Genomic DNA, 27,820 nt, shown 5'->3' with positions numbered 1-27,820 from the left:
CCAAGGACATACTTGTCCATATGCTACAGCGGAGCGTGTCTCTCTCCCATAAAGTGAATGCTAGGATCCATTTTATTCAAACAAAACAAAAAATAAAAACAAACCGACGCTCCAAGCAAAGCACATAAGATGTGATGGAATAAAAATATAGTTTCAGGGGAGGAACCTGATAATATTGTCGATGAAGAAGGGGATGCCTTGGGCATCCCCAAGCTTAGACGCTTGAGTCTTCTTAGAATATGCAGGGGTGAACCACCGGGGCATCCCCAAGCTTAGAGCTTTCACTCTCCTTGATCATGTTGCATCATACTCCTCTCTTGATCCTTGAAAACTTCCTCCACACCAAACTCGAAACAACTCATTAGAGGGTTAGTGCACAATAAAAATTAACATATTCAGAGGTGACACAATCATTCTTAACACTTCTGGACATTGCATAATGCTACTGGACATTAGTGGATCAAAGAAATTCATCCAACATAGCAAAAGAGGCAATGTGAAATAAAAGGCAGAATCTGTCAAAACAGAACAGTTCATACTGACGAATTTTAAAATGGCACCAGACTTGCTCAAATGAAAATGCTCAAATTGAATGAAAGTTGCGTACATATCTGAGGATCATGCACGTAAATTGGCTTAATTTTCTGAGCTACCTACAGGGAGGTGGACCCAGATTCGTGACAGCAAAGAAATCTGGAACTGCGCAGTAATCCAAATCTAGCACTTACTTTACTATCAAAGACTTTACTTGGCACAACAAAACACTAAACTAAGATAAGGAGAGGTTGCTACAGTAGTAAACAACTTCCAAGACACAAAATAAAAACAAAGTACTGTAGGTAAAAACATGGGTTGTCTCCCATAAGCGCTTTTCTTTAACGCCTTTCAGCTAGGCACAGAAAGCGTGCATCAAGTATTATCAAGAGATGGTGTGTCAACCTTACCTTGGGCTTTACCCTTACCTTTCTTATTGTTTTTCTTTCCCTTTGGTTTAGGAAATATATGATTTCCCCCCGGTATAGAGGTGAATTTCAGAGTGCCTTCTCCCACATCAATGATCGCTCCCAATAGTTTCAAAGTAGGATCTTCCGAGTGTGATTTTTCCTGTTTCAACAACAAGATAATCAATGGATATTGTTCTTCCAAGAATGGTTGTATGCACACCTGCGGCTATTCCCTTAGGAATTATAATAGAGTTATCAATGAGAGTTATTTCTTCTCCTCCTTCATCGACTCCCCAAAGTTTCAAAGATTTATAAATGCTTTCAGGCATAAGGCAAAATTCATACATAATATCACAAGAGGGCATGAAGAGTTCGATCACCGATAACAATTTTAACAGTAGGATCCCACAATGAAAGTTTAGAGCTCACTAAAACTTGTTCAAGACGATTACGAACGTGGCAATAGTTATCATCCAAGCGAGATGTACTTATCTCGAGATTGTTTAATCTACTATATATGCTAGTGAGGGCTGAATCAAAGTTATTAGCTGAATCATGTGATGCAACCAACTTCTTTATGGCATTAAAAGCTTGATCCCCATTGCAATGAAGGAAATCTCCTCCCACTAAAGTATCCAAAGCATATCTATAGCGAACCATAAGACCAAAATAAAAATTACTAAGGAGCAAACTTAGAGTCATTTGAGGTTCAGTTTTACGATAAGAAGTAAAAATTCTAGACCAAGCATCCTTAAAACTCTCCTCATCCCCTTGTTTAAAAGTGAAGACTAATTCTTCAGGCGAAGAAGTAACAGGTTCAGAGCTAGACATGGTAACAAAAGTAACTAATTTTTTTTGTATTTTTAATATAGAGTGCAAGACAATAAATAAAGCAAACTAGATAAAGTAAATGCAAGTAACTATTTTTTTTTGTGTTTTTGATATAGCAAACAAGATAACAAATAAAGTAAAACTAGCAACTAATTTTTTTGTATTTTGATTTAGTGCAGCAAACAAAGTAGTAAATAAAACTAAGCAAGACAAAAACAAAGTAAAGAGATTGAGAAGTGGAGACTCCCCTTGCAGCGTGTCTTGATCTCCCCGGCAACGGCGCCAGAAATCTATGCTTGATGGCGTGTAACTCACACGTTCGTTGGGAACCCCAAGAGGAAGGTATGATGCGCACAGCAGCAAGTTTTCCTCGTAAAGAAACCAAGGTTTATCGAACCAGGAGGAGCCAAGAAGCACGTTGAAGGTTGATGGCGGCGGGATGTAGTGCGGCGCAACACCAGGGATTCCGGCGCCAACGTGGAACCTGCACAACACAACCAAAGTACTTTGCCCCAACGAAACAGTGAGGTTGTCAATCTCACCGGCTTGCTGTAACAAAGGATTAACTGTATTATGTGGAAGATGATTGTTTGCAGAAAACAGTAGAACAGTATTGCAGTAGATTGAATTTCAGTAAAGAGAATTGGACCGGGGTCCACAGTTCACTAGAGGTGTCTCTCCCATAAAACAAACAGCATGTTGGGTGAACAAATTACAGTTGGGCAATTGACAAATAAAGAGAGCATGACCATGCACATACATATCATGATGAGTATAGTGAGATTTAATTGGGCATTACGACAAAGTACATAGACCGCCATCCAACTGCATCTATGCCTAAAAAGTCCACCTTCAGGTTATCATCCGAACCCCCTCCAAAGATTAAGTTGCAAAGCAACAGACAATTGCATTAAGTATGGTGCGTAATGTAATCAACAACTACATCCTTAGACATAGCATCAATGTTTTATCCCTAGTGGCAACAAAGACAACACAACCTTAGAACTTTCTCACACATCGTCCTGTGTCAATGCAGGCATGAACCCACTATCGAGCATAAATACTCCCTCTTGGAGTTACAAGCATCTACTTGGCCAGAGCATCTACTAGTAACGGAGAGCATGCAAGATCATAAACAACACATAGATATAACTTTGATAATCAACATAATAAGTATTCTCTATTCATCGGATCCCAACAAACGCAACATATAGAATTACAGATAGATGATCTTGATCATGTTAGGCAGCTCACAAGATCCGACAATGATAGCACAATGGGGAGAAGACAACCATCTAGCTACTGCTATGGACCCATAGTCCAGGGGTAGACTACTCACTCATCACTCCGGAGGCGACCATGGCGGTGTAGAGTCCTCTGGGAGATGATTCCCCTCTCCGGCAGGGTGCCGGAGGCGATCTCCTGGATCCCCCGAGATGGGATCGGCGTTGGCGGCATCTCTGGAAGGTTTTCCGTATCGTGGCTCTCGGTACTGGGGGTTTCGTCACGGAGGCTTTAAGTAGGCGGAAGGGCAAGTCAGGAGGGGGCACAGGGGCTCCAAGTAAAGCACATAAGATGTGATGGAATGAAAATATAGTTTCACTAGAGGTGACCTGATAAGTTGTCGATGAAGAAGGGATGCCTTGGGCATCCCAAGCTTAGATGCTTGAGTCTTCTTGAAATATGCAGGGATGAACCACGGGGGCATCCCCAAGCTTAGACTTTTCACTCCTCTTGATCATATTGTATCATCCTCCTCTCTTGATCCTTGAAAACTTCCTCCACACCAAACTCAAAACAAACTCATTAGAGGGTTAGTGCATAATCAAAAATTCACATATTCAGAGGTGACATAATCATTCTTAACACTTCTGGACATTGCACAAAGCTACTGAAAGTTAATGGAACAAAGAAATCCATCCAACATAGCAAAACAGGCAATGCGAAATAAAAGGCAGAATCTGTCAAAACAGAACAATCCGTAAAGACGAATTTTTTAGAGGCACTTAACTTGCTCAGATGAAAAAGCTCAAATTGAATGAAAGTTGCGTACATATCTGAGGATCACTCACGTAAATTGACAGATTTTTCTGAGTTACCTACAGACAGGGCTACTCAATTTCGTGATAGCAAGAAATCTGTTTCTGCGCAGTAATCCAATTCTAGTATCAACCTTACTATCAAAGACTTCACTTGGCACAACAATGCAATAAAATAAAGATAAGGAGAGGTTGCTACAGTAGTAACAACTTCCAAGACTCAAATATAAAACAAAAGTGCAGAAGTAAAATAATGGGTTGTCTCCCATAAGCGCTTTTCTTTAACGCCTTTCAGCTAGGCGCAGAAAGTGTGAATCAAGTATTATGAAGAGATGAAGCATCAACATCATAATTTGTTCTAATAATAGAATCATAAGGTAACTTCATTCTCTTTCTAGGGAAGTGTTCCATACCTTTCTTGAGAGGAAATTGATACTTAATATTCCCTTCCTTCATATCAATAATAGCACCAACAGTTCGAAGAAAAGGTCTTCCCAAAATAATGGGACAAGATGCATTGCATTCAATATCCAAGACAACAAAATCAACGGGGGCAAGGTTATTGTTAACCGTAATGCGAACATTATCAATCCTCCCCAAAGTTTTCTTTATAGAATTATCAGCAAGATTAACATCCAAATAACAATTTTTCAATGGTGGCAAGTCAAGCATATCATAGATTTTCTTAGGCATAACAGAAATACTTGCACCAAGATCACATAAAGCATTACAATCAAAATCATTGACCTTCATCTTAATGATGAGCTCCCAACCATCTTCTAACTTCCTAGGAATAGAAGTTTCAAGTTTTAATTTCTCTTCTCTAGCTTTAATGAGAGCATTTGTAATATGTTTTGTAAAGGCCAAATTTATAGCACTAGCATTGGGACTTCTAGAAAGTTTTTGTAAGAACTTAATAACTTCAGAGATATGACAATCATCAAAATCTAAACCATTATGATCTACAGCAATGGGATCATTGTCCCCAATATTTTGAAAAATTTCAGCAGTTTTATCACAAGCAGTTTCAAATAGCTTTTAGCAGCTTTCGTGCAGTTTTGCACGCTTTGCATTAGGAGTAGAAACATTGCTAACACCAATTATTTTACCATTGATAGTAGGAGGTTTAGCAACATGTGAAGCATCAACATTACTAGTGGTGGTAATAGTCCAAACTTTAGCTACATTATTCTCTTTAGCAAATTTTTCCTCTTTTTCCCACCTAGCATGCAATTCAGCCATCAATCTAATATTTTCATTAATTCAAACTTGGATAGCGTTTGCTGTAGCAAATGACTTAATATCTTTAGTTTCATTAGGCATAACTTTAAATTTTAAAAGATCAACATCAGCAACAAGACTATCAACCTTAGAAGCAAGAATATCAATTTTACCAAGCTTTTCTTCAACAGATTTGTTAAAAGCAGTTTGTGTACTAATAAATTCTTTAAGCATGGCTTCAAGACCAGGGGGTACACTCCTATTATTGTTGTAAGAATTACCATAAGAATTACCATAACCATTACCATCATTAGAAGGATATGGCCTATAGTTGTTGCCAAAATTATTCCTATAAGCATTGTTGTTGAAATTATTATTTTTAATGAAGTTTACATCAACATGCTCTTCTTGAGCAACCAATGAAGCTCAAGGAACATTATTAGGATCAACATTAGGTCTACCATTCACAAGCATAGACATAACAACATCAATCTTATCACTCAAGGAGGAGGTTTTTTCAACATAATTTACCTTCTTACCTTGTGGAGTCCTTTTAGTGTGCCATTCAGAGTAATTTATCATCATATCATCAAGGAGCTTTGTTGCGGTGCCTAAGGTGGTGGACATAAAAGTACCTCCAGCAGCTGAATCCAATAGGTTCCGCGAAGAAAAATTCAGTCCTGCATAAAAGGTTTGGATGATCATCCAAGTAGTCAGTCCATGGGTAGGGCAATTATTGTCCAAAGATTTCATTCTTTCCCATGCTTGGGCAACATGCTCCTTATCCAATTGCTTAAAATTCATTATGCTACTTCTCAAAGATATAATTTTAGCAGGAGGATAATATCTACCAATGAAAGCATCCTTACATTTAGTCCATGAATCAATACTATTCTTAGGCAAAGATAGCAACCAATCTTTAGCTCTTCCTTTTAAGGTGAAAGGAAACAATTTCAATTTTATAATGTCACCATCTACATCCTTATACTTTTGCATTTCACAAAGTTCAACAAAATTATTAAGATGGGCAGCAGCATCATCAGAACTAACACCAGAAAATTGCTCTCTCATGACAAGATTTAGTAAAGCAGGTTTAATTTCATAAAATTCTGCTGTAGTAGCAGGTGGAGCAATAGGTGTGCATAGGAAATCATTATTATGTGTGCTAGTGAAGTCACACAACTTAGTGTTCTCAGGAGTACCCATTTTAGCAGTAGTAAATAAAGCAAACTAAATAAAGTAAATGCAAGTAACTAATTTTTTGTGTTTTTAATATAGAGAACGCAAACAAGACAGTAAATAAAGTAATGCAAGTAACTAATTTTTTTGTATTTTTGATATAGAGAGCAAACAAAGCAGTAAATAAAATAAAGTAAAGCAAGACAAAAACAAAGTAAAGAGATTGGATGTGGGAGACTTCCCTTGCAGCGTGTCTTGATCTTCCCGGCAACGGCGCCAGAAAAAGAGCTTGATAACGCGTGAAGCACACGTCCGCTGGGAACCCCAAGAAGAAGGTGTGATGCGTAAAGCAGCAAGTTTTCCCTCAGTAAGAAACCAAGGTTATCGAACTAGTAGGAGTCAAGGGTCACGTGAAGGTTGTTGGTGGAGGAGTGTAGTGCGGTGCAACACCAGGGATTCCGGCGCCAACGTGGAACCTGCACAACACAATCAAAATACTTTACCCCAACGTAACAGTGAGATTGTCAATCTCACCGGCTTGCTGTAAACAATGGATTAAATGTATGGTGTGGAAAATGATGTTTGTTTACGAAGAACAGTAGAGAACAATGATTGCAGTAGATTGTATTCAGATGTAAAAGAATGGACCAGGGTCCACAGTTCACTAGTTGTGTCTCTCCAATAAGAAATAGCATGTTGGGTGAACAAATTACAGTTGGACAATTGACAAATAGAGAGGGCATAACAATGCACATACATATCATGATGACTAATATGAGATTTACTTAGGGCATTACGACAAAGTACATAGACCGCTATCCAGCTTGCATCTATGCCTAAAAAGTCCACCTTCGGGTTAGCATCCGCACCCCTTCCAGTATTAAGTTGCAAACAGCAGACAATTGCATTAAGTATGGTGCATAATGTAATCAACACAAATATCATTAGACAAAGCATTGATGTTTTATCCCTAGTGGCAACAGCACATTGATGACCCACAAGTATAGGGGATCGCAACAGTCTTCGTGGGAAGTAAAACCTAATTTATTGATTCGACACAAGGGGAGACAAAGAATACTTGAAAGCCTTAACAGCGGAGTTGTCAATTCAGCTGCACCTGGAAACAGACTTGCTCGCAAGAGATTATCAGTAGTAACAGTATATAGCAGTAGCAGTAGTGAAATAACAGCAGCAGAGTAACAAAGACATCAGTAGTGATTACAGTAAACATGTCAACACCCGGATTTTTAAGTCCGAATGCCTATTATGTCATACATCGCAATCCCAGGAATATTGTTGTTGCGAGGCATAATAGTTAAGTATCACAGTCATCATTCATTACAAACCATAATGTCTTACAAATTGGAATCACATGATCCATATTACACGAATAGTGGATCTATTGATCAACGAACAAACACAAGTTCATAGCGGAAGCGTAAGATACAAGGACTCTCTAGTCCACAGGCCAACGCTTGACGTCGGAAGACTCCTAGTTGTCGTAGGCGTCCTGCTGGTCATCTCCTTGTTCATCTTCATACTCTGGCCATTTGAATAGCCAGGGACAAAGCCGTGAGTACTTCAAGTACTCGCAAACTAATACTAATGTAAGTGCTAGACATTTCTAGTATGGTTTGCTAAGCTTTTGTTCATTTGCATAAAGCTAGTTTTAGTTCAAAAATATTTGAGAAAAGCTTATTCAAGTGCTAACTAACTCAAGTGGGAACATTAGTGTCATTCCCACCATTCAAGTGGTGATTTCAATTCAATTCACCACAAGTCATTTCACCATCTCAATTCAACATCATTTTCCAAAGGTATGACATCGGAAACTGTATGGCCTTTCCAACCGTCCGTAACCGTGGACGCGGCTATTCGAATAGGTTTACACTCTGCAGAGGTTGCACACTTGTGCCACAACATTTGATTTCATCCGTCGGGATTACCCCGAATCATCGTAACACAGTACGCGGATCATCAGCCATAACCTTTCACTTACGAATCCTAGTATGAGCACCTCTCCCCATGAGCTTGGCCTCCCAGTGAAGACCACTGTCAACCTGGGAACTGCACAGGGCTTGGCCGTACAATTCACCTCAATTTCACATCATTTCTCAACAACGGAGGCAGCCTCAAGCGTAACCCCTATGACGTGTGTTCAGAGGGAACTCATACTAAGATGCATAAACTTCCAGTTAAGCCCTACCCATAATCAGGTATTGTGGGGGTACTTACTAATTGGAAAGGTATCGCATTCAAACCAATATCATGTTTATCAAAAATCACCATCTTCTCTTTGTCATATTCACCTTCAAAAATCATTCAATGGAATGCATCATCATTCCAAGGTTTCAAATTCATTTCAAGTCACATTGTTCCCATCTAGAGTAGTCAAGTTTTAATTCATTAGCACTAGCTCTAAATCATGAGGGGTGCTATCTTGCTTTGCTTGATTTGACTACTTCACCTACTCTAGTAACCATCCTTTACTTTGACCAAAGTTAACTATAAAAGTAACTCTTAAAAAAAAATAACAAGTAAAACTTGTAAAGCATAAACTTGGGATAGGCTTATGTAAGAAAAGGTAAGAGTCATGGTGCCTTGCCCCAAGGGGCTTTGCACTTTGCAAGAATATTAGCTTGCCTTGGTAGTTCTCAAAATTCTCCTCCTCCTCCTCCTCTTGGTAGCAACCTTCTTCTTCGGTGTACTCTCCGGTGCTAGCGTCTAAATTTGAATACGAGTATAATTACTCACTAATTCAATGGCTATTCCATGTATCACATATAAACACACAAACTATTCTATGCACACAAATAATTTAATTAGGGTGCATGGGTTGTGTTGCTTGAGGAGAATTTACTTCTTTTTATTTAATATGTAAATGATAGTTTCCATAGGGTTCTTGAGAAATAATTTCCTCTCATTGAAGTCTTCTTAAGATTTAATTTCTCAAATAATCATATATGATCTTATATTGACCTAAGTCAAACATTCATCATTATCATTTGAGAAAATGATTTAAATGAGGTAGACCACCTCATACCATTTAATAATGCTACATATGATTTAAATCTCCAAGTAATTCATATAAGTGAGTTTGGCCAGGGGTCCAAACATCACATGAATTCAATTGAGACAATGTTTAAATGAAGTATAAGACTTCATATAATTTACTTAATAGTTTTGGACAATATCAACTACATAAACTAGCCATATTGCCCATTAATTAAACTAGGGCACGATCATGCAAAGTGAGCACACCATTTTATTGCATAATCAATTAGTGTAAGTCAAATGTGAGCTATTAGAGTTGGAATCAACTTAGTATCTATTTTGGTTGATTTTTAATAATTGCTTGAATAGTAAAAAGTCCCTGCCTTCTTCTTTTTGTCAAATTAATTCTACAACTAATCTGGTCATGGGACCAGTGGCATTGTGTAGATATTTTCATTATCTTTCCAACAATATAAAATTCATTGAATTTGGTTAAGCCAATTTAAATCTATTAAATTTCAAAGTTTGGGCAGTATTGAAATTCATTTGTAATCTTATATTTACTAATTGGAGACTCCCCACAAGTCCCCACGTTAATTCTAGAGATTAACAATTGATGTCCGTCAGATCAACTAAACGCTAGACTTTTTGCCGTTGGATGGCCTCCGTCCCACAGCCTCCACCCGCCTGAGCTATTTCTATCTACTACCATAATAGAAAAAGGAAAAAAACAAAATCCTAATCGTTGCTTTCCAGCCTAATGTCAAGGTTTCTGGTAATCCCGCGGCCGCACGTGCATGCCTCCGATTTCCGCCGATGCAGGCTGCTGGAGAGATGTTGCGTCTGTTCTCCGATTCTTATGCACCTCTGCAGGAGACAGCCGATGGAACAATATTTCTTCTAGAGATCTCCATCCGAGCCACAAGAGGAATTAATCTCTGGAGGCATGCAAAGCTGCAGGATCCAATCCTATCAGCGCAAGCGGCCGGATCAAAGTCGGCGATCTCCGCTACGACGGTAATTAATCTCAGGCATGCATGTATGGGTGGCTGGTCTCATCGAGTGAATGATTTTTCCATGCGATGCATGTCATTGTGGATTAATAAATATGCATGGACGGTAGGACCATCCATTGTTTGGGTTATTCCATGAGATGCATGTCTGCATGGTCACCTTTTCTTTTATACATATCACTTAATTAACTTAGTAGTCAAACTAATTACCGGCTAAACAGGGTTTGATCAAAATATCGTGTTATCTCTCTACGCCATGTTCGACTGCAATATTGATTTTTTTCTAATCTCATCATGTTGGAGTAATCAAAGCGTCTATTTCAGTCTAGAATATGTATGAATTTACTATGATGTGATGACTAATTCACTACAGGAGGAACTTATACGGAAATCGGTTGCGACTTCCATCAGGGACGCCGCCAACCGAAGGAAAAGTGGTGCACGGATGGCGCAGACGAGAGACTCTTCTATTCTTATATTTACTAATTGGAGACTCCCCACAAGTCCCCACGTTAATTCTAGAGATTAACAATTGATGTCCGTCAGATCAACTAAACGCTAGACTTTTTGCCGTTGGATGGCCTCCGTCCCACAGCCTCCACCCGCCTGAGCTATTTCTATCTACTACCATAATAGAAAAAGGAAAAAAAAACCCTAATCGTTGCTTTCCAGCCTAATGTCAAGGTTTCTGGTAATCCCGCGGCCGAACGTGCATGCCTCCGATTTCCGCCGATGCAGGCTGCTGGAGAGATGTTGCGTCTGTTCTCCGATTCTTATGCACCTCTGCAGGAGACAGCCGATGGAACAATATTTCTTCTAGAGATCTCCATCCGAGCCACAAGAGGAATTAATCTCTGGAGGCATGCAAAGCTGCAGGATCCAGGCGATTTGCACAAAAATAACCCAAAAGTGAAAGAAAAGCACAGACTAACCCTCCGGCGAAACTATTTCACCAATCTAACCCTTTTGTGTGGCGCCCCTCCCACGGGCGCCACACATGCCCATGTGGCTCCCCTCCTGCCGGCGCCACTGGCCCAGCCGACGTGGCCCCCTCGCCGCTGAGCTGGTGCGCCCGTCCGACGTGGCAGCATGTGTGGCGCCCCTCCCAACGGCGCCACACATGCACTTGTAATCCCCCAAAACATACTGTGAGACAATTCCTCTGGGACTTAGCCGTTTTGCGAGGCTCTATGTGTGGCGCCGATGCCACGGGCGCCACACTAGCATGTGTGGCGCCGATGCCACGGGCGCCACACATCCACTTAAGTGTGGCGCCCGCGCCCAGCCCGACCCAGCCAGTTCTTCTCTCTGTTTCTTCTCTTCTCCCAGGAAACCGCCGCCGCCGCCCGACTCCCCTTCGTCCCCCCCACCAAATCGACCAAGCAATCGTCAGATCCGGCCGGCCAAGTCCTTCCTCCTCCATTCCTCAAGGTATTCCCCTTCGATTCCCTCTGATTCGTCCACTATTGTTGGTGGATTTGGTAGATTTGGGTATGAACCCTAGACATGGAAATTGATGTTGGTGGATTTAGATATGAACCATTGATATGTTAGTGCAAGATGTTGGTGGATTTGGATATGAACCCTAGATTTGGTGGAACCCTAGATATGAAATTTTACATGTATGTGTTGAAATGGCTATGTATGTGTTGAAATGGATATGTAAGTGTTGAATGTGTATGTGTAGGAACCCTAGATATGTTAGTTGATTTGGATATGAACCCTAGATTTGGATATGTTGGTGGATTTGGATATGAACCCTAGATTTGGCTATGTAGATATAAAATGGTTATGTATGTGTTCAAATTCTATGTATGTATGTATTGAAATGTCTATTATTTGTGATGGAATAACTCATATTTTGGCTCATAATATGTTGATATAGAATGGCTCATAATATGTTGTATGTGTTGCTCATACATGTAGGATGGTGTGGCTTCTGGATGAAGAGTACGACAGGGTGCACCGGGCTGTTCATATGATGGAGAAGGGAATGGATCTTCAACCTTTGAAGATTCGTTACCATGGCACATCGGATATACCGTATGACGAGAGGTACACGGAGTTCATCCGGCCTACCGGTCTTCTCCCGTTCATATCCCTTGTAAGCCGTGGGGGGCCACTCATGAACCCCTCGGCACTCACCGCCCTTGTCGACCGGTGGAGGCCGGAGACTCACACCTTCCACCTGAGGGCCGGCGAGATGGCCCCTACTCTACAGGATGTTTCCATGATCCTTGGACTACCTATTCAGGGCGAGCCACTGTGTATGAACACAGCTTCTGATGGGTGGCGCCAGCAGATGGAGGTGCTTATTGGCAGGGCTCCTCCGCCGCCAGCAGATCCAAAGAAGAGAGCTCCCGCCGGCGCGTCTTTCGAATGGATCAGGACTAACTTTGGAGAATGCCCGGAAGAGGCCGACGAGGACACTCGGAGGACGTACGCCCGCGTGTACTTATGGTACATGATTTCGAGGACTCTCTTTCCTGACAGTGGGGGGAAGCTGGCCCATTGGTGTTGGCTGAAGGCGCTAACGGTGTTGGATGGCCGTTGGAGTTGGGGAACAGCGGCACTTGCCTACCTCTGCCGGCAGGTGATGATTTGCTCTATGTACTATTTTCCTATAGTAGTGTGCTAGACAAAGTACTAACCAAATGTCTTACGTGCGCAGTTGGACGAAGCTTGTCACAGAACTGGGAGCAGGACTGGGAGCGGCGGTATTGGTGGATGCATGCTCCTACTTTCCGTATGGAGCTGGGACCGCCTATCAGTTGGGCGGCCTAGGGTACTCAACGAGAGGCCATGGCCTCATTACCCTCACTCTCTTGATCGGGAGCCCACTTGGGCATACCTTTGGGACAATGTCTCGGAGATGTCGGGCGATCCAAAGATCATGTACATGCAGTACACTGCGGAGTTGGACACTCTTACCGCTGAGCAGGTAACCGATCACTCTTTTGCAATCCTAGTTTTCATTGATTCTACTGGCATGTTCTAAATTCTGAGATGTTTGTATGCTGCAGGTGGAATGGGAGCCATATGGTAGCTACTACCGTATTGGCGCGTCGATGACTGACCTCAACCACAAGTGCACGGAGGAGGCGCGGTTCTGGCGTATGCGCTGCCCACTCATATGCATGTGGCTTGTTGAACACCACCAGCCGCAAAGAGTGATGAGACAGTTTGGGCTGTATCAGGAGTGCCCACCAGTGTGGCAAGACACGGACAAGGCGCTTCATAGGTAAACTTTTGGAATCATGCGATGGAAGATTCTTGATAGAAGAGGTACAAACTAACTTGTTGATTCTTGCAGGCTTGATAGGCAGCGGCAGAGGAAGATCACAAATTGGCCAGTCCATCATAGCGGCCACATCGCAGCGTTCCAACAGTGTTTGGAAGCGGCACGGAATGCTGGCCCTGAGCAGATTGTGCCTCACAACTTCGCCGCTTTCAACAACTACCTCGAGTGGTTCCATGAGAACACGCGTATCGAGTTAGTTAAGCACGCGTATCCTGAGGAGATCTTGGACGACCCCATCCAGTTCGATGAGGTTGGGCAAAGCCAGCACGACAGCTTTGCTCGCAGAGGGAGATCGACTTCTATTGCTTCCGAGCTGAACTTCGTGGTATTCTATTCTCTCACTAACTAGTACATCATCTACATTGCCATGTGAACGCTTCAATTGTGTATGCTATATTTGTCACAGCGGAAGGAGATCGAAAAAACAGCTGAGGAGTGCGAGGTTATGTGGGAGCAGAGCGGGACAGATGACAAGCCTGTCCGACCGTTGCGGTATTTCATTAAGGTATGATCACCAACTTTGAATGTACGATACTATGATGTGGTGGATTTGTAACCATGAACGGGATGACGCAGAACACTGCACGAAAGATGCGGCGGTTAGCCAGCTTGCTAGGTTGCCGGGAAGCCGAAATTGCTACATCTTCCTCTTCAGAAGAGCGGGAGGTATGGACTATTTTGTTGCTGTCAAACATGTTCTTCCTAATTTCAACTTTGTAATCTCATGTGTTCGTGTTTGTGAAGATTCCTGAGGACGAGCTAATTCTGAGTCAAGGCATACTTCCAAAGCGTACCTCGAAGCAAGCCTCACGGTCAGCTTACCAGTTGAAGCCAAGGGGCAAGGGTCCAAACCGGTACACTCCGGAAGATTATGTCAACCGAGGAAAGAAGGTTGTCACTGAGGAGGATGAGGGGCCGCGACGGAGATCAGCTTTGTCGAAGATGAGGAACGACGAGCCGTTCTCTTCAGAGGGGGAGGAGGAGGAGGAGGAGGAGGAGGAGGAGGAGCAGCAGGAGCAGCAGCAGGAGCAGCAGCAGGAGCAGCCACGACAGCGGACGAAGAGGATGGCCGTCCGGAAGCAGCCCGCGAGGACGGCACGTCGAGGACGACACTAGGATGTGTGTCGTGTTGTTGTGAACTCTTCATAAGTTTCGAGTTGTGAACAATGTCTGTAATGCTACTTGTTGTTTGAATTTACTTGCTACGATGTGGACTACATCTTCTGAGATTGCTACTTGTTGTGTATGTTCATGAGATTGCTACTTGTTCTGAGACTGCTACTTGTTGTATGCAATGAAAACTGTTGGAGTTTGGTAGGATTTTTCATGTTTTTAACACAAGTCAACGTGTGGCGCCCTTCCAACTGGCGCCACAAGTGCTTGTGTGGCGCCCGTGGCATCGGCGCCACACATGCCAACTTATATCAACTATTGGGTCGAAAACATCCAGGGGCTCCGGACGATAAGTCCTTAGCCGTTTTCGCGAGCCTCTATGTGTGGCGCCCGTGGCATCGGCGCCACACATGCTAGTGTGGCGCCCGTGGCATCGGCGCCACACATAGAGCCTCGCAAAACGGCTAAGTCCCAGAGGAATTATCTCACAGTATGTTTTGGGGGATTACAAGTGCATGTGTGGCGCCGTTGGGAGGGGCGCCACACATGCTGCCACGTCGGACGGGCGCACCAGCTCAGCGGCGAGGGGGGCACGTCGGCTGGGTCAGTGGCGCCGGCAGGAGGGGAGCCACATGGGCATGTGTAGCGCCCGTGGGAGGGGCGCCACACAAAAGGGTTAGATTGGTGAAATAGTTTCGCCGGAGGGTTAGTCTGTGCTTTTCTTTCACTTTTGGGTTATTTTTGTGCAAATCGCCCAGGATCCAATCCTATCAGCGCAAGCGGACGGATCAAAGTCGGCGATCTCCGCTACGACGGTAATTAATCTCAGGCATGCAGTTATGGGTGGCTGGTCTCATCGAGTGAATGATTTTTCCATGCGATGCATGTCATTGTGGATTAATAAATATGCATGGACGGTAGGACCATCCATTGTTTGGGTTATTCCATGAGATGCATGTCTGCATGGTCACCTTTTCTTTTATACATATCACTTAATTAACTTAGTAGTCAAACTAATTACCGGCTAAACAGGGTTTGATCAAAATATCGTGTTATCTCTCTACGCCATGTTCGACTGCAATATTGATTTTTTTTCTAATCTCATCATGTTGGAGTAATCAAAGCGTCTATTTCAGTCTAGAATATGTATGAATTTACTATGATGTGATGACTAATTCACTACAGGAGGAACTTATACGGAAATCGGTTGCGACTTCCATCAGGGACGCCGCCAACCGAAGGAAAAGTGGTGCACGGATGGCGCAGGCGAGAGACTCTTCTATCTGGAAATAAACTTCGACGGCAATCATCCGGGTCATACAGGCGGGGTGACATCTAAGTGATATAAATTTTCATAAACTAGATGACCCGTTGCGCTATCGCGCAAATAGCAGAATCAAATCGGAATTTAAATCATAAGTTGTAGCTTATTATAGTGCTAATTATAACTTATTATAGTATTAAGAATTAGCAGGTAATTTAAACAAAATTTAACTGCTTTAGTATCCAGGGCGCTTTAGTATGGGAGGCTTGGAGCGCCCCAGTGAGAGCAACATGACAGTCCTCGTAGAAAAACACATAGCCCAAAGACTTGAATAACAAAGCCTGATTAAGCATGCAAAAAAATTCCAAATTCACAAATATTTTCAAAAAACAAAGTATTCCAATTTCTTATCGCTTCATTTGCTTCCATAACTAAGGATTATTTTGTGTCCTTTTCAAAAACATAGCAGCCACTTGTGGCGTCTTAAGGAAGACAAAAATGAACATCTCCAACCTCAAAGTCGACAGTTGAAGTATTAAAACCTTACACATAGTCACTTGTAAAAACAATAAGAAAAGCAGGACAAACTTTTCTCACAGCTTCACTTGTCCCGAAGCGTTCCGAAGCTGGGACGGAACGATATTGTAAGTACATAACAGAAAACCTGTATATATCAAAACCTGTGGATACAAACCTTTTGAACGAGTGGGTGAAGCAATATGGACAACTCACAAACTAATCGTTACAATATTTTTATTTTTCAAAGCATCATGCAATAAGGTTTTATTACTGCAAAGTTTGTCAAGATTCAGCTCTATCTGCACTGTGTGCGAAGAACAAACATATACCGGAACAAGTATTATACACCAGCATATACAAAATAGGTACCATTCGATGGTCAAAGGGGAAAGTCATAAAGTAACACAAGAAAACCTTCTTCATTATCAGCGCATATGAATGGCTCCAATAACTAAGGATTTTATAACCTAACTGAAGGGTGTCGCTGTTAACTAAGTACCACAGTTCATCGAGCTCCATGGATAGATATCTGCAGTACCTCCTGCAGTAGTCTGCAATGATCAAAAGCGATTGGAGAAAAGGAAGTACATCTGAAGGACAGAAGTTTGAAAGAAAAATCTATAACCTGGAATGGACACATTGCACATTACCAAATATGTTCTAAAACTAAATATATCTTGGGCATCTACTTCATGCCTAACGAACATGCATATCACTTTATAGGGCAGGAAACCAAAACGTTGACAAAAAGATTGGTACCATTGTGGATATAGAACTATAGACCTATCAAAAGGGTCAAATAGTTAAGAGGTTGGGGCAATTGAAAGGTTCTTGCGATCACATAGTGATGCGGTTGGGCTAGTCATTTTCTGGTAGGAGGGTTAGATGCCTTGAGTAAAATAATTATAAAGCAATTAACAGGAACATACGAACGCAAGCACTTATATCCCAGTTTCTGTGAATGTATGCTTTGGTTTCCATACTTTATTCTTCAACTTGGACAAACCTCTCTGCAATTTATAAAAATAAAAGTATATACGTTGTCCTCAGTTTAGCAAAGATGTCTTGCATTCAGAACAGATTCTTATAGTGTATTCCTGATTATTCTGTGTTGAATTTATAACAAGAAATGAAGAACTAATCGATATTTTCCATACGCAAGCAAACCGCCGCGGGTCACGATACTTGCTATTTTTCCTAGGCTCTCTGACTGGGTTGGTTCCACCAATGCAATGTAAGATTGTACATGCTGAATGTTGATCTATATGAAGACCTAGACATTGCAGACCAGGATATTAGAGACTACACAATGGTATGCCACTACAAAAGAAGCGATTAAATATAACCTTGGAAAAATTATGTTAAGAAAATAAGTTCAGAAAGATGATTGAAGCAAGCACCACATAAAGAAGTCAACCGATAAAGCGTCAAACATAAAGGTATATACAAAGGCAACATACTTGTAATGTAATCTATACACAACTAATTTGTTTTCTGGCAATCATAAAGTGGTAAAATATCTATATTTTGAGAATGTACAACTGCACTAATACTGTATCAACCATGTGATACAGACACATATCTATTTTGGATCAATCTCATTTCACAATTTTCTGTTACCATATGGAATGACTCATTCGTAAATAACAATGTTGCGGGAGAGATACTGAGATGCCAAAAGTAAACATAAAATAGAATATGGGAGCAGATCTGACTAAACTTACCTACTAACGTCCCATCTCATCACCCTTTTGTCCGCAGCATCAAAAGGCCAACAGTCTCCAAATTTGGATTCCACACAACCTGAAAGACATCGCCCCTACAGCTGCAAACTGTGCAGCACAAAGTATCAGATGCTTAACTGCATATCAGTTAAGGATAGCAGGTAGATTAACTGACCAATGAAAAACAGAAAATTAACTGACTGACGTAAAGAGGTAACAATAAAGAAAATACACACTCACAGTTGTCGGAATCATGCAAGCTTCTTGATAGTTTTCACAAGTAAAATACTTAATAGTTGCATCACCAGATGCCGTAGCCAAGATCCATTAATTGAACAGATTGAAGAACAATGAGTTGACCTGACAAAGTAATGATATACACTATGAATAGGAAGCATGATAAACTGAAAATGAGGAACATATATTTTCACAGAAGCAAACCGTGGCACCAACATTAATGGTAAACAAAAAAATTACCTTCTTTCTATAGTTTCTTTTATTTATTGTGGGAAGTGGTAGAACACAACTGTGGAAGCAACAAAAATGGATATCTGAGCATTCATGCCATGATTTAGTGTAGGTTGCACTCAAACAAATTTTTAATAAAACTTGTAACGCCAACAAGAACCTATCTTTGCATTAAAATCACATTAAAAATGAGGACAACATTAATGGTATGATTAAATAATAACCAATCAAGATAAGTGTGAGCATATCTAAAGAATTCATAAACTTGCATGTATAATTTAAGGTTAACCATAATTCTCCTCAACTGTTCCGTAATTAGAGCCGGATGAAAATAACACATATGAAAAATATTTTAATAAATAAAAAAATAACAAACCAGACGGGAATCTTTTCATAGGAACATAGGCTTTAAGATGTGTCAAACACTGATGTCTAGAGCACTCAAGGATGGAAGGGGTAAGGACCATAAATTCAAAACTATGCAGTAACCATGCTTTAATCTAGGAATCAGCAAACTATCTAATGCCTAGTATAGATTTGCAGCAGTTAGTACTCATTCACATATGGGAACAAAAAACATTATCACCTTCAAAATTTTGTTGCCTTTGTCTTGACTCTTGAGTCTCAATAAATTTTCCTGTAAACAAAAAGTGAGTTGATAATCTCCTGCAATGGAACAAAGAGCTAAATAAATTAGCATCAAAGTAAACTGAGTTTGGTTTAGTATTCCATAAGAAAGTCGTTGAAAGATGGAGGGTCAAATCAAAGATATATAAATGAAAGACATAATATCAGATGAAGATGACATGTGCATGATTAGTCGTATTATTAGGCAATACCCGACAAGCAAAGAAGTGCATCCATATTACCACCAAAAAAATATCAATTATTTTGACTGCAATGAAACTGATCAAAGCAAAAAATACCAATTATTTTGACCCACAACAGACTACTACTTTAGAATCACAAAAGGTCTGGCTTGACTACATTTCAACAGTAAATTTTTATTTGGGGACAAACTGCTCAAGCGTGATCTAAAATCAATTTGAGTACTTGTTTTTTGATGAGTAAAGCAAGCTGCTTGGGGGGAACTTGCTCTGCTTATAGAATAGGGTTGGGGAAGAGGCGACCAGGACAGCGATGGGCGAGGGCATGGCCGAGGGAGGGCGGCCAGCACTGGTCGGCCTGTGCCCAGCACCTCCTTCACCCAACGCCACCCCAAGAGCCGCTCGCTGCTCCTCCACCTGCCGCCTAGCTCCGCCCTCGCTTCTCCTCCTCCTCCGGCCCAGCGCCGTCCCTCGCTGCTCCTCCACATCCGGCCCAGCGCCACCACAAGAACGACCTAGCACAAGAGGAGTGACAAGGGAATAAGACTTACTTTCATGCGGCAATCCCAGCCTGGAGTAATGGCATACATCCCCCTTGTAGTGCAAGGACCAATGTGCAACTTGCAGTCATACACCCTCTCAAGTGACTGCAAATGAACATATTCAGTTACAGAAACTTGAATTGAGAATGGATTATAACCAGGAAAACTATAAATGGTGGAAAGCTACCTATGTAACTACACTTTTCACCACGGCTGTTTTTTAGAACCTGTTCATAACAGCATGGGTATTTCTTTGAAATGGTTCTTCAGCATATGGTCCAAATTCCCTCAACAAGTCAGTTTTTTTGCAAATCATTTCTTATCCATAAACCATGAAGCAACTTAAGTAACTTCAATCAAACATACAATGAACAAGAGAGAATAATTGATCTACCCAAACTGTGAGACATTGAATCACAAGCCTATGCACGAACAACAACATACATCTACTTCCCATTCGGTAATTGCCTTAAACGCAAATGAACACTATTCATTTGTTTATCCATAGGAGCAACAACCAAAACCAAGTTTGATTGTTATATAATACTCCATTAGGGGACGGAGCACCTTATTGTCATAGAGTTGGCACCGTCTTTGCAGATCAGTGATAACACCAAAAATACTTCAATTTTCCTCGTTGGAAATCTCCTATCTCAAGGTTTAGCCAATTAATCAATATGCTATTTCTCTCAGACGAAAGAAATGCTATATATTCAGAATTCAGTCCAAACAGTCTCGGTAATCCTTCAGCTACGAAGGCAGTAAAAAACAATGAAATGAACAATACAAGTCAAAATCTATAACAAGAATGCTTCTAGCGGAAATGAGAGCAGTACCTAGACAGCATGTATCTGAATCTTGGCCTAGATCCATATATATTCTCGCCAGGAACGAGAGCATGTGGAATGCAGTATAAAACACAGCAATATAAGAATGTTGGCCTAGCTCCATATATATTTTTTCACCATGTACCAGAGCCTGTGGACTTCAAAATGGACATGCCTTCCAAATGACATAGGAGAAGCCGAGAAGCTGTACACACTAATGTTCATATGCAAATTAACCCACCACTACACACATTAAGAAAGATAAATATGCTAGCTAAAGTTCAAGGAATATATTTTGTGGAAATTACAAGCAATATCATTTGAGTGCAAAACTTTCCTGTTTACACATCATCAATGATAGCATATATCTTGCCCCACTATGGTATTGCAGCTGCACTTCCACGTGATATTATCCAAGCACGGCCCCTTGTCAAGGCATCATTGTCAACCTGGTCAAGAAGCCTCAAGGTAACATAGTTTAAGCATGATCCAAACATGGTGCTAGGCCCCAACACTTGCGTGCCCTAACCACCATCTTCATTCTACATGGATAACATTACATACAAATTGTCATGTTTCTCTGTACCATCAAACAGCAATCAGCATTTAACAGAAGGTAACTGGAATTGATCGGCATGCCTGATGGTTGTAAATATAGCGACAAATCTCGCGTCGATGTTCTGTTGATAGGACTGTATTAAGTGATCCAGTAACATGGAGAGCAAATATCTGGGAGAAATAAATAATCACCATAATGTTATCCACAGAAAAACCATGTTATGCAACTCTTGATAATTAATTCAGGACTATTGGAAACCGAATATTAAATTGAACATGCCAACATTCAACTATTGTTTAGCCTAGTAAAAATGAAGCTGCACTTTTGTGTGTGGACAGTATAGGTTGTATTATAATTAGATGGTTTTGAAGCACCTGAGAAGGAAGTGAAACCAGAAGGCTTCACAGCATGGGCGCATAAATATTTACTACTCCCTCAGATCCCTAATAAGTGTCGCTGATTTAGTACAAAGTTGTTGTAATAAATCAGCGACACTTAATATGTATTGGAAGGAGTACATAACTTCCAAATTTTCTTAAAAGACTTAAGTTAGAAATCAATGAGTTACTAAAGAAAAATCATCTCAGGAATAATATGTTCCACGAAGTAGTCAAAATATAGTGCCATATGTAAATAAAGAACACACCAAGATAGGCATAATGAACATAATTGCACTGAAGTCGACAGCCCAGTGTCCATCGTCCGCTTGCAGAGCAAAGTGTTGAGCAAGGGCTCGCCTCAATGATATTAATATGGTCTCTTCTGTAACCTCTGCACTATCTGCAAGCTTGATGGCTGGAAGATCCACCAGAAGATGCTTTTGTTTTGCATACTGCAATAGATCATAGTAGAAAGTGAGAATATTACGGTATATATGCTATACTTATTAAAGTATAGATTGTATATTGTATATTAAGATAACAAACAGTAAAACGGGAAAGAAAAATCGTAGTGAGGTAGACTATAATAAGTAAGCAGTATGAAGATTGCCCCTTATCCTAGTAACCTACAGAACAGAAACATTTGCCTATGTGAAAAACAGACTGCTGAATTTCTGCATGGTTTCATTTGTTATTTTTTATACTGGTCAGTCGAAAGTTGGAGCGGTGAGTTTTCCGGTCGTTGTATCACTGGGCAACACCTACTGCTATCGTAAAGATGATGTCTGTGGGTTGTTAAGGACTCTGAACAGAGTTAATTAAGAGAAGTACTGCAAAGATTCCAAAGATCAGATGGCGAAAGGCAATTTCTGGACAAGCAAACTCACGGGGACGCCGTAATTAATGCGGCGTGGCGGCGGCGCCGATGGCTCGGGCTGCAGTCGACAGATCCGCGGCGGCGTCCGTTCGACCATGCCATGGGCGGCGACGACGGAGAGGACGGCTGTAGCGAGGAAACCAAAATGTTCCTAATTTCTTGAAATAAGAAATTTCGCCAGTGATATGAAGGAAAACTGAACGCTTACCTATCCCGTGCAAGATCTTGAGAGAGAAAAGAGACGAGGCGCCGCCGGCCCGTTCCTGCCCTGCTCGATCTGAGCAAAAAGGCGAGGAAGAGACGCGGGAGTCGGCGTTGACTTCACACCCGTGGAGACGTACGCGACCAGCGGTGATCTGGAGGAGCCGCGACGGCGGCGGCGACCCCAGGCGGCGGGTGACACAGCCCCCGCCTACCTACTCTTCGCACGGCGACTCCCGCAACCGGTGGTGACCGGCGCTCCACGCAGCAGCGCCCCGCGGCCGCTCTCCGGCGGCGCCCGCGTTCCCTACCCTTCACGGCAATCCAGAAAGTGGAGGGGGTTTAGCAGCAGAGCCAGGTCACCTACCCTTCACGCTGGAGCAGGGCTCCCATGAACTCGAGCTTGGCTGTGAGCCTGCGACCTGCCCGCAGCAGTGTGTTCCCTATCAGATACATGTCACCAATAGCCAAGGAGATGGGCGCTCACCTCCAACCCTCCTAAATCCTTCCACTGACAGTTCATACACACAAAAAAACGAAACAAATTATCAGGAGTGGAGAGAGATCTAAATCTAGATCGAGCAGCTGTTCCGGCCAAACTAAGCGAATTAACCGAGGCTTCGATACAGGCACTAAGTGGATAGCAGATGGGAAAAGAGAAACTAACCTTGAACCAGGCCTTCAATGACAGCATCACCGGCGCAAGAACAGTAGGCGGCCAACCCACATCAGAGGAGAGGATAAAGGCGAAACCATGGAAGAAAGATGCTGCCTCCCAGAGTTGCCGGCCTTCCACGCACTCGATCCCCACGGATGGCTGTTTCGCCGCCTTCCAGCGCGAGGGAGGAGGACGGTGTAACCGCCGCGGGCTCGAACTGTGGGGCGTCGCTGTCTGCCGGGCTCGTGCATCCTCCTCCTGTCCTCCAGCCGGAGACCTCGAGCCCCAGCAGCGATGGACGATTTTTTCGGGGTAGCGCGCCACGCCGGTGCTGGGGACTCCACTGGAGCGCCACCGCCACCCTCCGTGTAGCCTCCCTCCCGCGGGACACGCTCCTCCTCCCACCTGCCACCGCTACCGTCCCATCCGGCTCCGTCCACCGCTCACGCTCCGCGCCACCGCCCGCCAATGCAGCCGTCCCGTGCTGCTCTGGAAGCTCGCCGTGCAGCGTCGAGTTGAAGCCGGAGCCGGCCGTTCCCGCACCGCCGTGCTGCCGCCGCCCGCTAACGCAGCCGTCTCGTGCTGCTCCGGAAGCTCGCCGCGCGACGTTGCGTTGAAGCTGGACGTTCCCGCTCCGCCGTGATGCTGCCGCCGTCGGGCGGTCAATCTGCTGCTGCCGCTGCAGGGCGCGGTTGGCGGCTGCGAGGGGTCGGGGCTCAAGGAGAGAAGGGGATTGGGGATAGGGTTTGCACCTCACAAAAGAAACGCGAACGAGATGTCGTCGCTGCCTCTGGCTAGCGGCCCCGCTCGCCCACGGGCCCGGGCGTCATGCAGCCTGAGCGAGCAGCAATAGTGAGAAAAAAATAATTACATCCAACGGTTGAAGGTAAAAGTGGGATCCGATTTTTACTGTGCATGGTGAAACGGAGGGACAGGATGGATTTGCCCCCGGAAGGTCCTCCAATGGCCGAGTAGTCTTGCGACCTTTAAGAAGAGAAACTTAGTATGCTTAAATCTCACACTACAAAAGCGAGAGACTTTTCTATCAGCTGAAATAAACTCGGACGCCAAACTAATTATCGGCCAAACAGGGTTTGATCATAATATTGTGTTAGCTCTTTGTGGCATGTTCAACTGCAATATTTGATTTTTTTCTAATCTCATCATGTTGGAGTAATCAAGCGTCTATTATAGTCTAGAATATGTATGAATTTAATATGATGTGATGGCTAATTCACTACAGGAGGAAGTTATACCGAGATCGGTTGCCGACCTCCACCAGGGACGCCGCCAACCGAAGGAAAAGTGGTGCAGTGACGGCGCATGCGAGATATTTTTCTGTCAGCTGGAAATAAACTCCGACACCAATCATCTGGGTCGTACATGCGGGGTGACATCCAGGTGATACAAATTTTGATAAACTTAGTATGCTTAAATCTCACACTACAAAGGAGAGAGCCTTTTCTATCAGCTGAAAATAAACGTGGACGCCAATCGTCCGCGTTGCACATGCGTGGAGACATCCAGGTGATATAAATTCTGATAAACTCAAATCTCACACTTCAAATTAGTGTTAACATAGTTCCTTTGTCCGAAATAAGTGATTCAAATATATCTAGATCCGTATGTGTCTACATACTAAAACACACCTAAATACATTCAAATCTATACCCGTTTTAGTCACTTATTTTGGGATAAGGGAAGTATAAATTATACTTGATACCCAGCCCAAAACCTCGATACGACCTAGCCTATGTGTACCCATATTTCTCTAAGTGCATTGCATATATCATTCGCACAGTGTTTATTCAGTTTACTAGAAATCATTCTTTGATGACTCAAGTTTTCGAGAACAGAACTTTTTTCCCTTCATCTAAAAAAGTTTCTGCAGTGTATGGCAGAAAATGATAATCTTTAAGACCAATTCTCTTAATTAACTATTTTTGGGTAATTCCTCTCAAATTATCAATTAATCAAATATCGATTGTGCTCACCATCATATACTTTTGAAACAGTCTCTAATGTTTTCCCTCTGCCATGTCTATATAGATTTTGATGGCAGAATTTGTGCAGGCTTGATTGAACGATTGCATTATGTTCCAAAGGTCAACTTCTTCTCTTCACTTATGGATTTGTTTTTCATTTATGTCTCTATAATTTGTGTTAAAAAGGCATGTACTAGAACAAGTTAAGATATAATATTTCAGATCATTTGATGGGATGTCTATTTCAATGACGATGTTTGCATGGAATTAAGACTAAACGTGCAATGGGGTTGATGTCCCAGCCTAACCACGTCAAACAGAACGTATAGAGATGCATTAAATCTTAGACCTACATCTTATTATGATCCGGCTTACTTCGTACATCTATGTTCACATGCATGTTTATCTGACTTTGATGGGAATTGGGAAATACTATTTCTGGCTTGCATATCAGTGTATCCAGAGCAACAATTTGCATTTTTTTACTTCATTTTTACTGTAGAATTATAAGTTCATAAATATAATGTAAATACATGCGGAAAATTGTTCAGGGGCCAAAATAAATCGTATCATGTGACTGCAATATGCAAGTTTATGGAATCTGTGCAGTTTAAAATTTACAGCAAGTTTCACTATTGTAACACATACGTTCATTGGTTCAAAATCCAAAAAAAACTATTGTATGTTGTGAATGTCTTATATGATATCTACATCGTTGAAGTAAAATTTGAGCGAATGTTGTTATTAAATAATTTTCTTTGAATAATTAATTTGGGTTTTTTATTTCTATATAATGATTTTTCATCAACTAATTAAGCACTGTAATATGTATATTCCGCACCACATCTTTCTCCAGTGTCATGTGTTCGGAGGTTTTCTTGCTCTTTCTCTGGGCTTTGACCATGTCTCCCGAACAATTTCAGTACATATGGTGCAAGACGATTCCACAAATGAAGCCTCAACTTTTTCTTTCTTTTCTCTTAAGTTAATATACATGAATAGAATATTTAATTACCATAAATACAAATACTTAGCAATATAAAATAAGATGTAACAATTTAAGAACACCTAATACCCAATAATAATACGAAGCATGGAATTTTTATTTCCCGTGAGGGACGCAGAGGTAACTAAAACATACCTAATTTTTTAACTAAATAATATTAATATATCCATGTGTGGGACATATGTAGCCCGTGCGATGCACGGGTTGATGACTAGTTAATTAAATCGGATTTGAATTAACAGGGCCGGCGGGAAAAGCTAACGGGCCGAAACGGTTTGAAAAACAGAAACTCGGCCCAGCAACGCATCCAGTGCGCGCGGGCCGTCTGACGAGGTGGGGGCCACTCGTCAGCGTCTCTTAAACGCGCGAAACGGTACGCGAGCTGTGGGACGTTGGATTAGAGGCCAGATCGACGGCGCTGGTGCGTCGTCTTCTCCGGCGAGATGCCGAAGGTCTGGCGGCGAGGGTAGGGGGTCGTGGGGCTAACCGTAGGTCCGGCGAGGCTTGGCAGCGTGCGCGGTGAAGTTGTGGACGACGGCGAACCTCCTGGTAGCAGTGGCTCCTCCTGGAACAGCTCCAATCGACGGCGGCGACCTCCGGGTACTGGCGGCGTCGATCTCCAAATTGGAGCAGCTCTGGCGAGAATCGAGCGAGTGGTGTGGTGGTTGAGAAGCAGTGAGAGGTGGAGAGCAAGGTGGTGTGCTCAGATCGACGAGGGGAGCTCGGTATTTATAGAGGCGAGTGAGGGTTGCGGGGCAGGGTGGTGGTCGACATGCTCGCGGCGTCTCCGGCGAGCTAGCGAGCTAGGCGAGGGCGTGGCGCTGTTCTGCGGTTCCTGGCGAAGCTAACGGTGGCGACAGCTTGGTCGGGCGGCGCCTGGATTGGTCGCATTGCTTCCACGACTACCGCGGCGTTCACGGGATCGTGTCGTCGTCTCCGGCGCCGGCGGTCACGGGTTGGTGCTGGGCGCGTGTCTGGCGGCGTCGCGGTGGCAAGCAGGCACTCAACTCGTTCACAGGGGGTCCAGGGGCTGCGTGAGGGCGTGGGTCGGCGCGTGTCCAGTGTGCGTCCATGGCGCGCATGGTCGCGACGCGAGCGGCATGCTGGCGCGTTCTGGGCGCGTTGTCTCCGGTGAGCTCACGGCGTTTACGGCGACAAGGCCATTGCTAGGCGAGGTAGAAGGGTGAGGTGGAGCTGTTGGGCACCAGGGCCAGAGGTGGAGAGTGAGGGGGAGAGGGGTGGCTCGACATGGCCGGCATGGCCATGTCATGCATACTAGGGTTTGCCTCCCTAGGTTACTATGTGGTATTAAGTGAGAGAGGGGACAGGGGAACCATTTAGAGTAGGT

The 27,820-nt window shown here is 42.8% G+C and overlaps 1 protein-coding gene and 2 long non-coding RNA genes across 6 annotated transcripts; 1 reads left to right on the top strand and 2 right to left on the bottom strand.

Annotated features, from left to right (window-relative positions):
• Positions 1 to 12,920: 12,920 nt before the first annotated feature.
• Positions 12,921 to 14,285, top strand: LOC127347424 (serine/threonine-protein phosphatase 7 long form homolog). The gene is made up of 5 exons (XM_051373613.2): positions 12,921 to 13,162; positions 13,245 to 13,462; positions 13,535 to 13,847; positions 13,929 to 14,014; positions 14,267 to 14,285. The coding sequence occupies exons 1-5, from the start codon at positions 12,953 to 12,955 to the stop codon at positions 14,283 to 14,285; spliced, it is 846 nt and encodes a 281-aa protein (XP_051229573.2). The 5' UTR covers positions 12,921 to 12,952.
• Positions 14,286 to 16,587: 2,302 nt separating this feature from the next.
• LOC127294657 (uncharacterized) lies at positions 16,588 to 20,217 on the bottom strand. Of its 3 annotated transcripts, XR_007846874.2 has the most exons (7): positions 20,167 to 20,217; positions 19,989 to 20,084; positions 19,197 to 19,276; positions 18,620 to 18,668; positions 18,383 to 18,502; positions 18,143 to 18,250; positions 16,588 to 16,959 (listed from the first exon to the last, which is right to left on the bottom strand). It is a non-coding gene; the product is annotated as an uncharacterized lncRNA (long non-coding RNA). The 3 variants fall into 3 exon arrangements; XR_011756624.1 differs by lacking the exons at positions 19,989 to 20,084; positions 20,167 to 20,217 and having other exon boundaries at positions 19,197 to 19,441; XR_011756625.1 differs by lacking the exons at positions 16,588 to 16,959; positions 19,989 to 20,084; positions 20,167 to 20,217 and adding an exon at positions 17,193 to 17,691 and having other exon boundaries at positions 19,197 to 19,441.
• Positions 20,218 to 20,249: 32 nt separating this feature from the next.
• LOC139838778 (uncharacterized) lies at positions 20,250 to 23,569 on the bottom strand. 2 transcript variants are annotated; one of them, XR_011756622.1, is made up of 5 exons: positions 23,491 to 23,569; positions 23,191 to 23,334; positions 22,012 to 22,197; positions 21,446 to 21,535; positions 20,250 to 21,348 (listed from the first exon to the last, which is right to left on the bottom strand). It is a non-coding gene; the product is annotated as an uncharacterized lncRNA (long non-coding RNA). The 2 variants fall into 2 exon arrangements; XR_011756623.1 differs by lacking the exons at positions 23,191 to 23,334; positions 23,491 to 23,569 and adding an exon at positions 22,633 to 22,717.
• Positions 23,570 to 27,820: the final 4,251 nt, after the last annotated feature.

This window comes from Lolium perenne, chromosome 4 (genome assembly GCF_019359855.2).
Source record: "Lolium perenne isolate Kyuss_39 chromosome 4, Kyuss_2.0, whole genome shotgun sequence".
Classification (NCBI taxonomy): Eukaryota; Viridiplantae; Streptophyta; class Magnoliopsida; order Poales; family Poaceae; genus Lolium; species Lolium perenne.
Note: the sequence above shows the minus strand (reverse complement) of the source record. Positions and strands in the feature narration are given on the sequence as shown.

Bases quoted from the DNA above. Each gene is read 5' to 3' on its own strand.
- LOC127347424 (XM_051373613.2), top strand. From the start codon at position 12,953: ATGCTCCTACTTTCCGTATGGAGCTGGGACCGCCTATCAGTTGGGCGG. The intron at 13,163-13,244 runs GTAACCGATCAC...TGTATGCTGCAG, and splicing joins ACACTCTTACCGCTGAGCAG to GTGGAATGGGAGCCATATGG. The intron at 13,463-13,534 runs GTAAACTTTTGG...TGATTCTTGCAG, and splicing joins ACGGACAAGGCGCTTCATAG to GCTTGATAGGCAGCGGCAGA.